This window comes from Notolepis coatsorum (assembly GCF_963971535.1).
Source record: "Notolepis coatsorum genome assembly, chromosome: 7".
Classification (NCBI taxonomy): domain Eukaryota; kingdom Metazoa; phylum Chordata; class Actinopteri; order Aulopiformes; family Paralepididae; genus Notolepis; species Notolepis coatsorum.
The window spans coordinates 17509380-17521574 of NC_140171.1; the positions used below are offsets into that span (position 1 = coordinate 17509380).

At 45.2% G+C, this 12195-nt stretch overlaps 1 protein-coding gene across 1 annotated transcript in view; it reads right to left on the reverse strand.

The window, feature by feature from the left end:
- The window catches only part of LOC311231861 (transitional endoplasmic reticulum ATPase), a 48497-nt gene that overhangs the window by 9914 nt on the left and 26388 nt on the right, over positions 1-12195 (reverse strand). Inside the window, 7 exon segments of the mRNA XM_084318483.1 lie at positions 1354-1466; positions 2010-2145; positions 2494-2627; positions 6120-6222; positions 8350-8481; positions 8715-8845; positions 11881-12023. Coding sequence (XP_084174609.1) covers positions 1354-1466; positions 2010-2145; positions 2494-2627; positions 6120-6222; positions 8350-8481; positions 8715-8845; positions 11881-12023 — 892 coding nt within the window.

Genomic DNA, 12195 nt, shown 5'->3' on the forward strand with positions numbered 1-12195 from the left:
AGTAAATTCTGGCAATTTTCCATTTTATATGATTTGTAAAAACTATGGATGTTCGATATTGGCTTTTTTAAAGATACCCGATACAATACCGATATATGCATGGTCCCCCCCCCCCCCCCCCCCCAAAAAACTGAATAATTTCAGGTAATTAACATTACATATATCTTGTCGTGGAATTAACACAACATTATGCATACTTTTCACAATAAATTAAATCAGAATTTGTTCTTACTTGGTTGGGTAAATAAAGGTAAAAAATAAAATATATACCGGTATATATATATTTTTTTAAACAGATAAGATATTTTCCGATATCACATTTTAATGCCAATATCGGACATCCCTAGTAAAAACCAATTGATGATCATTCTAGACAATAATTCATATTACATTTAGTTACCGTCTAATAACTGTGTATTCCCGTTTCAATGCCTGAGAGTTAGAGAACCCACAGGATATCTGTAGGGAGCCTCTAGTCTTCCACTAGCTTTGTTTGTCCCGAGCACAGACAGCCTGGCACAACCTCCGAGCAGTGGGGTGTATGAAGGGATTCACTCAAAACCAGGCATCTCGTGTACCGTGTCATTTACCTCGTCCAATAAGGTTAGAGGTGGGTTTATAGTTACACGAGATGCCTGTAATTGCCAACATTAGGGTGCTGTATTTAATAATAATAATTAATTACATTTATTTGAAAGGGTGAAAGAGCACCTCAGATTGTTAATGGTTGTAGCTATGACCATTAACAATGGGCATAGCTAAAAACTTCAATAATAATATTCCACGGTGAGCTTTGATTTTTTTTTTATTTGTATTTCTTTTTATATCAGCAATCATATACATACACTTAAAAAGGAAAACTCCAACATTTTGGGAAATTCGCTTATTTATCTACCCTGGAGTTAGACAAGAAGATGCATACCTTTTTCTTCTCTGTGCATGCAGTAGGAGTAGAAAGACGTTTGGAACTAGGCTAATGGAGGAACCTACTTCCAGTGACTGACGCTAAGCTAGGCTAACAGTGCGCGTCCTCCTACTCCTACTGCATGCACAGAGAAGAAAAAAGGTATGCATCTTCTTGTCTAACTCCAGGGTAGATGCCAAATAAGCGAATTTCCCAAAATGTTGGGAGTTTTCCTTTAAATCTAAGGCATGTAGAGGTAGCAGACTCTTATCCCCGTCTGCCTTTAAATACAGGTTAAAAACCTAACCCGTTTACCGAGCTTCATTTAGTCTGGATAGTCTGATCTGTGTATTTTTCTATTTCTTAATCCTACTTGTTATATTTGTCGTATTTGTGAAAACATTACACCCCCCCCCCCCCCCCCCCACCACCCTCATCCAGTGTCTGACCTGCTCCAGGTCCACGTCGTCGTTCAGCTTCATGTTCTTGGTGTGGATCTGAAGAATCTCCAGTCGACCCGTAGAGTCTGGGATCCCAATGTCTATCTCGCGGTCGAACCTGCCTGGAGAAAGACGATACACATGCAGCAATCACAATGTGTGTGCACGTGTGTGTCCACGTAATATAATAAATACACATGCAGCAATCACAATGTGTGTGCGTGTGTGTGTGCACGTAATATAATAACTACACATGCAGCAATCACAATGTTTGTGTGTGCGTGTATGTAATATAATAGTCGTGACATTTGGCAGCGTGTTTACAAACTGCTTACAGATCGCAGGCGCCTCCAGGAGACTCACCACTAACACTCAGCCCAGTCTTCCTTCAACCACGTTGAGCCTCTTCATGTGAAATATATTCATCTTATTCACCCTATTCTGTTCTGCCCACCTTCGTCGCTATGCGATCTTATTCCCGGGTTGCTAACCTTTACGGCAAAGAAGCTAGCTAGCTAGTATGGATATTAGTATGGATATTCCCAAATTACCAAAAAGCGGCAAGCTGGCAGCCTCCTTGTTGCCTAGCAACAACACAATGTGTATATGTATATTATAATTGAATGGGTGGATTTTGAAGAAAAGCGTGCGAGATGTCTCCTAACCGAAGCGTCTCAGAGCAGGGTCTATGCTGTTGGGTCTGTTGGTGGCTGCCATGACGACCACGTGAGCCCTCTGCTTCAGGCCGTCCATCAATGTCAACAACTGGGACACTATACGCCTCTCCACCTCACCGTGGGTCTGCAGGCGCACACACACACGCAGGCACACAGGCAATCTTTCAAGATGGATTGATATGACATTTCTGCTTCTATAGCAGCAAACTATATAGAGGTGATGCTGAGGACAGGGGTGGGGGGGGGGGGGGGGGGGTGATGAACAACACGGGCCATTAACTGCATTTATTTTGAACCTGGCCAGTCTAACCATTCCACACACTATTTTGAACCATCCCACACACAATTTTTTAACCATCCCACACACACCAGTCTAACCATCCCACACACACCAGTCTAAACATTGCACACACCAGTTTAACTGTTAAATCCCATGTAAAGACTGACAGCGGCTCGCCTCTCTCCCGCCTACCTTCTCTCTCTTAGGAGCGATGGAGTCCAGCTCGTCAATGAAGATGATGGCCGGGGCGTTCTTCTCCGCCTCCTCGAAGGCCTTCCTCAGGTTGCTCTCAGACTCTCCGGCCAGCTTGCTCATGATCTCAGGACCTGGGAGGCAGAGGAGAGACACCTACAATGAGACAAGAGGAGACACCTACACTGAGACAGAGGAGACACCTACACTGAGACAGAGGAGAGACACCTACACTGAGACAGAGGAGAGACACCTACACTGAAACAGAGGAGAGACACCTACACTGAGACAGAGGAGAGACACCTACACTGAGACAGAGGAGAGACACCTACACTGAAACAGAGGAGACACCTACACTGAGACAGAGGAGAGACACCTACACTGAGACAGCACATGCAAAGAGGGGATTGTTGTGCGTTAACCAATATGGTTTGAACCTTCGAGGCGTACGAAAATCACCCTTCTCAGGCGTATAGGCTTGATAAATAGACACATGAATAAATAAGTTTATATATTAAAGTATGAATTAATGAATAAATACATGAATAAATACATGAATAAATACACAAGCTTTAGTAGTTTTTATCACATGATAACCCCGGTCTGATTTTCACTCCACGTCTGTAACCTTAACAGCTGTGAATATATCTTGTTGGACGGACACAGACATCACACACGGCAGCCCCATGGGAATGTGAGAAGGGACTGTCCCCCCAGCAGGCGTCACCCTGAACCCAGGCCGACGTGACGTTGCAACGCATGACGACTTTCATTCGACCCTGGTGGAATATATGATCATATCTCAATATGGCCGACGTCAGAAACAACCTTTCATTTTGACACTTTTTTTTGGACGAAATGACTGTTCCTACTGTAGCTTCACTACAGCCACCCTACCGTCTGTTCCTACTGTAGCTTCACTACAGCCACCCTACCGTCTGTTCCTACTGTAGCTTCACTACAGCCACCCTACCGTCTGTTTCTACTGTAGCTTCACTACAGCCACCCTACCGTCTGTTCCTACTGTAGCTTCACTACAGCCACCCTACTGTCTGTTCCTACTGTAGCTTCACTACAGCCACCCTACCGTCTGTTCCTACTGTAGCTTCACTACAGCCACCCTACCGTCTGTTCCTACTGTAGCTTCACTACAGCCACCCTACCGTCTGTTCCTACTGTAGCTTCACTACAGCCACCCTACCGTCTGTTCCTACTGTAGCTTCACTACAGCCACCCTACCGTCTGTTCCTACTGTAGCTTCACTACAGCCACCCTACTGTCTGTTCCTACTGTAGCTTCACTACAGCCACCCTACTGTCTGTTCCTACTGTAGCTTCACTACAGCCACCCTACCGTCTGTTCCTACTGTAGCTTCACTACAGCCACCCTACTGTCTGTTCCCACTGTAGCTTTACTACAGCCACCCTACCGTCTGTTCCTACTGTAGCTTCACTACAGCCACCCTACCGTCTGTTCCCACTGTAGCTTCACTACAGCCACCCTACCGTCTGTTCCTACTGTAGCTTCACTACAGCCACCCTACTGTCTGTTCCAACTGTAGCTTCACTACAGCAGCCACCCTACCGTCTGTTCCTACTGTAGCTTCACTACAGCCACCCTACCGTCTGTTCCTACTGTAGCTTCACTACAGCCACCCTACCGTCTGTTCCTACTGTAGCTTCACTACAGTCACCCTACCGTCTGTTCCTACTGTAGCTTCACTACAGCCACCCTACCGTCTGTTCCTACTGTAGCTTCACTACAGCCACCCTACCGTCTGTTCCTACTGTAGCTTCACTACAGCCACCCTACCGTCTGTTCCTACTGTAGCTTCACTACAGCCACCCTACCGTCTGTTCCTACTGTAGCTTCACTACAGCCACCCTACCGTCTGTTCCTACTGTAGCTTCGCTACAGCCACCCTACCGTCTGTTCCTACTGTAGCTTCACTACAGCCACCCTACTGTCTGTTCCTACTGTAGCTTCACTACAGCCACCCTACTGTCTGTTCCTACTGTAGCTTCACTACAGCCACCCTACCGTCTGTTCCTACTGTAGCTTCACTACAGCCACCCTACCGTCTGTTTCTACTGTAGCTTCACTACAGCCACCCTACCGTCTGTTCCTACTGTAGCTTCACTACAGCCACCCTACCGTCTGTTCCTACTGTAGCTTCACTACAGCCACCCTACTGTCTGTTCCTACTGTAGCTTCACTACAGCCACCCTACTGTCTGTTCCTACTGTAGCTTCACTACAGCCACCCTACCGTCTGTTCCTACTGTAGCTTCACTACAGCCACCCTACCGTCTGTTCCTACTGTAGCTTCACTACAGCCACCCTACTGTCTGTTCCTACTGTAGCTTCACTACAGCCACCCTACCGTCTGTTCCTACTGTAGCTTCACTACAGCCACCCTACCGTCTGTTCCTACTGTAGCTTCACTACAGCCACCCTACCGTCTGTTCCTACTGTAGCTTCACTACAGCCACCCTACTGTCTGTTCCAACTGTAGCTTCACTACAGCAGCCACCCTACTGTCTGTTCCCACTGTAGCTTTACTACAGCCACCCTACCGTCTGTTCCTACTGTAGCTTCACTACAGCCACCCTACCGTCTGTTCCCACTGTAGCTTCACTACAGCCACCCTACCGTCTGTTCCTACTGTAGCTTCACTACAGCAGCCACCCTACTGTCTGTTCCTACTGTAGCTTCACTACAGCAGCCACCCTACCGTCTGTTCCTACTGTAGCTTCACTACAGCCACCCTACTGTCTGTTCCTACTGTAGCTTCACTACAGCCACCCTACCGTCTGTTCCTACTGTAGCTTCACTACAGTCACCCTACCGTCTGTTCCTACTGTAGCTTCACTACAGCCACCCTACCGTCTGTTCCTACTGTAGCTTCACTACAGCCACCCTACCGTCTGTTCCTACTGTAGCTTCACTACAGCCACCCTACCGTCTGTTCCCACTGTAGCTTCATTACAGCCACCCTACAGTCTGTTCCTACTGTAGCTTCACTACAGCAGCCACCCTACCGTCTGTTCCTACTGTAGCTTCACTACAGCCACCCTACCGTCTGTTCCTACTGTAGCTTCACTACAGCCACCCTACCGTCTGTTCCTACTGTAGCTTCACTACAGTCACCCTACCGTCTGTTCCTACTGTAGCTTCACTACAGCCACCCTACTGTCTGTTCCTACTGTAGCTTCACTACAGCCACCCTACTGTCTGTTCCTACTGTAGCTTCACTACAGCCACCCTACCGTCTGTTCCTACTGTAGCTTCACTACAGCCACCCTACCGTCTGTTCCCGCTGTAGCTTCACTACAGCCACCCTACCGTCTGTTCCCACTGTAGCTTCACTACAGCCACCCTACTGTAGCTTCACTACAGCCACCCTACCGTCTGTTCCTACTGTAGCTTCACTACAGCCACCCTACTGTCTGTTCCTACTGTAGCTTCACTACAGCCACCCTACCGTCTGTTCCTGCTGTAGCTTCACTACAGCCACCCTACCGTCTGTTCCTACTGTAGCTTCACTACAGCCACCCTACCGTCTGTTCCTACTGTAGCTTCACTACAGCCACCCTACCGTCTGTTCCCAGAGCTGAAGCTGCTCACCGTTGATGAGGAAGAAAAAGGCTCCAGTCTCATTGGCTACGGCCCGGGCCACCAGAGTCTTCCCTGTACCTGGGGGGCCGTAGAGCAGGATGCCTCTGGGGGGCTGGAGGAGAGAGGGAGGGAGGTGGAGGGAGAGAGGGGCAGGAGGAGGAGGGAGGGAGGTGGAGGGAGAGAGGGGCAGGAGGAGGAGGGAAAGGGGAGGGTGATGGGGTACAGGAGGGAGAGTGATGGGGGAAGGATGAGTCATTAAGTCAAGAAGGCTAATAGTTCTGCAACACCAGGATGGAGAGGTGGCAGATTAATGGAAGATGTAACCTTGAATCAAATAGCCTCTGCGTGTGCGTGCATGTGCATGGAATGAGTGTATTCCCGTTTCAATGCCTGAGAGTTAGAGAACCCACAGGATATCTGTAGGGAGCCTCTAGTCTTCCACTAGCTTTGTTTGTCCCGAGCACAGACAGCCTGGCACAACCTCCGAGCAGTGGTGTATGAAAGGGATTCACAAAAAACCAGGCATCTCGGGCACCCAAGTCAGGGCTGTACGCTAAGCTTTTTCACTAGGGGCACACTTGCCCCTAAATGAGAAATTTAGGGTCAAACAATATTTTTTAGGGGCACATTTTTAAATAACTATTTTACCATTATAGTGCAAAATATGTTCCTCCTGCCTCATTACTGTGGTCCTTTTATTTAACATTTAAGTGCGTTTGTTTTCAGGTTTGTATCTTTTATAATGAACCAACTGAGAAAGTGTGTCAATGTGTTGGGCCGTTTATAGAGATCTATGCCAATTAATGTTTATGTATATCCGGGACTTTTTTTTTTTATAAGAATCGAGAGGCCTACTACAGTATGTGTATATGTGACCTTTATTTTGAAAACCGTGTTGCGACGCAACCTTGTTTACGTTTTTGCGCTTTTGACAGTGAAATGATCAGTTCAACTTAGCTCGAAGGAAAGACTCTAATCAAAAAGGTTTAATTGACCCGTATGAGGCTCTTACGGTGGGACTTTGTTTATAGAAGAGGAATGTAATACTATGCAGAACGAGAAATAAACAGTGATTTTACCAGCAGTAAGTTGCAAGCCACTTTCATACGGGGAACCATGACAATTATTAGTATTATTTTATTTGCATATTGTCTCATTAGATAGATAGGTTGATACTTTATTGATCCCCGGAGGGAAATTTAAGTAGACAGTATTTAAGTATTGAAAAACGTCCTGTGGGCGACTCACCTAATACATGGCTGAATGTTTAGAAGTGTCCATGTCCCCGTCATTGTAATCATCACTGCCAGATCAGACTTAATTTAATCGGCTATGGTCTCTTATCATCTCTCCACACCGGACGTGGTTGTCATAAGATGGACTGATATGCGCTCCGTTGTTCTTGCAGAGCAAAATTAGCAGCTTAAACTTATTGAAAGGAAGTTCTTCTTTGACGATGCAACATTCACTTTCGATTAGATTGTTCGCTAGGAATTGTATGGGATTTGGTGTTGGATGTATGGACTCTACCAGACGGGGACATGGTATTTAATTGCACGATAGACTACAGCTACCAAGTTGCGTGGCCCAGATTCACTCCACACGCAAATCTTTTTTTCCACACAGGCTATCGCAGTAAATTCATTCAACGCCGACAGATTTTTTTCATAGCACCGGCGTGACATTATGTCGCACTGTACAGCCCTGGTTGTAGGCTAATGTTTTACTATTTTTTGTATCCAATAAATGCGAATGAAGGGTTGAAATCACTACTCTCAAGGTTGCCCCCAAATATTATTTTCCACTCAAGACGGGCCAAATTAAGGGGCAATTTGCGATCATCTCGTCGCAGTGTACAGCCCTGCAAGTGGCGACCCATGTAACGTCCTGCGTTGCAAAACGGCTGACCCGGGTTAGATTCCCGGCGTCCTTTGCCGAATGTCTTCCCCCCGCTCTGTCTCCCGTTCTTCCTCTCTCTCTACCGGACTGCCCGGTAGAACAAACAAATCTACCAAAAACATATATATATATATATTTTTTTAAAGAAACGGGCATCTCATGTACTGCGTCATGTACCTCGTCCAATGGGTGTTTAAGTTGGGGGCGTGAGGTCCAATACGGTTATGGTAAATGGGTGGGTGTATAGTTACATGAGATGCCTGGTTTTTAGAGAGTTCCACTGTGTAATCGCTCTTTCCCACTGTACAAACGCGTGTGTGTGTGTACGTGCGTGTTTTACCTTGACCCCTATGGCCTTAAAGAGGCCAGGGTGCCTGAGAGGAAGCTCAACCATCTCTTTAATCTGAGCCAGCTGTTTGCGGCAGCCTCCGATGTCATCATAGCCAACGTCGTTCAGACTCTCCTCCTCGTCCTATCACAGGGTAGGGGCGTCAAAGAATGCACAATGCCGGTTGGTTTGAGAAGTTTGTCAGTCACTCACTTGCAGTATATTCGGTCTGGAATAAAGCTTGACATCTTACAGTACTACCCAGTCTATGTCTCCACTGTACTGGTAATAATTTCATTATAATCCCATATTTATTCATCCGTGTCCGTCTGTGATTGGCTCTCCCTCACACCTACACCCCAAGTCATAAAAGTCACCTCTCTTTTGATTGGATCTCCCTCGCAGTGGATGACGGTATCCGGGGCAACGATGCAGTGAGGGGCGGGGTCAGTCTCCACCACCTTGAACTCCACCGCCCGCATGCCCCCCCGCACCAAGAAGATGTCCCCTGGAAACAGTTAACAAGCCTGTTAGTTTGAGCAACAACGTACTACAAGCTTAGAGTGGAATTACCCTTTAATCGCCGATGACGTGTTTAGACGTCATTCCTCGCCATGCTCATTCTGCCGAAGACGCCGTAACTCGTCTTTGATATCAATAGTTCAAAAATTCCTCCGGAGTCATGAGATGTACTGGTGAGCTCCACTCAACTGTCTAACGGTTCAAGAGCGCCATCTGGTGGCCGATCGGCAGATCGGCCAAACAGGAAGTGCTCATCCATAATCCGTCCGGGCACTCATGATCGGTAGCCGGACTCCATCTCAACACACTGGATAATCAATAGCTCGCCCTAACTCAATAAACAACGTTATTTGGACGTATATAGTATTATACAACCTGGAAATGGTTCATCAGGATCAACATCCCATAATCGAAAACTGTCTACTCCACGCTGATCGTCCAACGGCGCGAGGAAGATACGGTGAGTTTCAACGTTATTTTCTAACGTATTCTATACTAACTGATCTGATGATCATATGACCCACACTAGATGAATGGTATAACGTTGCCCACGGAATTATAAACGCCCCCTCGCCCATCCGGTCAATATCAGATGATACGTAGTAACCTCCAGTTGAAATTTTTCATCTGGCAACGATCGCTACCAAACTGTATTTGATCATCAATATAATGCATTTAGAGCTATAAATCAAGTTCTGGAGAAAGCTGCAGAAAACGATAAAAACATACTTATACTTTAGACCATATTTTAGTATGAATATGTGAATGAAAAAGTATATCGTTGCTACACCCTGAACAATGGATATAGGACATTGAATGGGCCATAATAATGGCAATTTAGCAATAGAATTTAAAAAGTTATAGCCCTGCAAAGGGGAACTTCTCCATAGACCAGGGGTCGGCATGCGGCTCTTTAGCCAATCAGCTGCGGCTCCCTGGCCCAAAAAAAAAGAAAAAAAAACGTATTTTGGAGATCGATGTCATACTGTGACACTGAAATGAAAAAATATTATGTGTATACTGCCACCTAGAGGCTCCCGACTTATTCTGCAATGAGGTTACTGACGTGTCAGTGTTTCAACCACCATTCAATCATAAATAAGTAAGAAGCAGTCTTCCAAATGTGCCTCTAATGGCAGTAGTTGCGAGAACACATTGGCTAACAAACTAGTTGGCTGCTCTATGGGCCAAGTTTACCAGGTTGCTTGACCTCTATTGAGAGAACAGGAGGGTGAAGAGTAAAAGAGCAGAGATAGTTTATGTTTCATCACTAAGCATGGACAAAATTGGGATTACCGTTATAACCTTCTTCATACAGACAATACCGGCTATCGGCTAGGGCTGCACGATTAATCGTTTTTTAATCGAAATCGCGATTTGGAATGATGCAATTATCAAATCGCCAAGCCTGCAATTAATTTTTTTTTTTTTAACCAGGAAGTCCCATTGAGATACAAGATCTCCTTTGCAAGGTAGACCTGGCCAAGATGACAGCAATAACATTTGCAATACATCACACAGCAATAAAATGTGCGATACATCACACAAGAACATAATAAATGTGCATGTATACAATACATCACATGTAAACACAAAGCAGAATAGTCTACATGATAGTAAAAGTGTATAATACAGGGTAATACAGTAATTTTGCAGTTGGGACCCGACTACAGAAAGCAGCAACATTCTTCTTGTATTTTTTTTTTTAAATATGTTATAATCGCATCGCAAATCGCAATATCTGTCAGAATAATCGCAATTAGATTATTTCCCAAAATCGTGCAGCCCTACTATCGGCCGCAACAGAAAATGTATCATGGTTAATGTCTCATTATCAATGCGCCCCTACTAAACTGAGTAATACTTGTAGTGACATCATCAGCATTCTCATTGTCATCAACGTCTCAGGGAGAGAGTTCAAGAATGGAATCATCATCTGGTCACACGTGCTAAAAACCAGATTTTCTATTTTTTTTCTTTTTATTTTGGAGATCGATGTCATACTGTGACACAGTTGATGAAATATTTTCTCATTTCAAAGATATTTAGTCAACAAAAGGCTTACCTGTATGCCTGATATGTGGTGCGAAATTTGCGAACAATGAAAAATTTACTTTTTATTTTATAGATTTTCCACAAGTAAGGGAAGGGTTTTATTTCAAAGTAGTTCTACAGATGCCAGTGTTTCTCCTTTTCTGTGTTTTATTTCAAAGTAGGTCTACACATGGTATTCTTTTTTCAAAGTAGACTACTTTCTATTTTATAAATGTTCCACAAATAAGGGAAGGACTCAAATATACCTGAATAGTTCAGGGTTTTATTTCAAAGTCGGTCTACAGACACCAGTGTTTTGTCTCCTTTTATTTATAAACACTGTGTTATCTTCATTTTAAGGGTAAATAGGTTGTGCGGCTCCCTGAGCATTTTATTTTGTGGGACGGGGGAAAAGTGGCTCTTTTGATAGTAAAGGTTGCTGACCCCTGCCATAGACAAATGGAGCTGGCTAGGGATGGTAAATTATGAATTTGAACCATGGCGATCAAAGTGTTAATTGAACCCTTTCAGGTCTTGGGCAGGTCCGAGTAGAGCAGTAATAGAGTACCTGTGTATAAGTCAGTAGGTCTGAGTATAGTAATATAGTACCTTTGTGTACAGGTCAGTAGGTCTGAGTAGAGTAATAGTAGAGTACCTTTGTGTACAGGTCAGTAGGTCTGAGTAGAGTAATAGTAGAGTACCTTTGTGTACAGGTCAGTAGGTCTGAGTAGAGTAATAGTAGAGTACCTTTGTGTACAGGTCAGTAGGTCTGAGTAGTAGTACATTTGTGTACAGGCCGGTAGCTCTGAGTGAGTAGTAGTAGTACCTTTGTGTACAGTCAGTGGGTCTGAGTGAGTAGTAGTAGTACCTTTGTGTACAGGCCGGTAGCTCTGAGTGAGTAGTAGTACCTTTGTGTACAGTCAGTGGGTCTGAGTGAGTAGTACCTTTGTGTACAGGTCAGTGGGTCTGAGTGAGTAGTAGTAGTACCTTTGTGTACAGGCCGGTAGGCCTCCATGAAGTAGGGTTTGAGGAACACATCGAACAGGTTTCCCGTCAGGCCCTCGATGGTGTCGTCTATAGGGAGCACATGGACCCGCTTCCCATATTTCACATCAGGACAGGCATGGATGCTGTCAGTACACGCACACACACGGTTTCCTTATTATTCATGTATATCATTATAAGCTCGTACACATACATTTAAAGTATTTTAAATACAGGTAGCATACAAACTCAACGTACTAAGGGCATTAAGGGCTTTTTTGCACAGACCCCCCCCCCCCCCCCGAAGGTGTGTGAGGC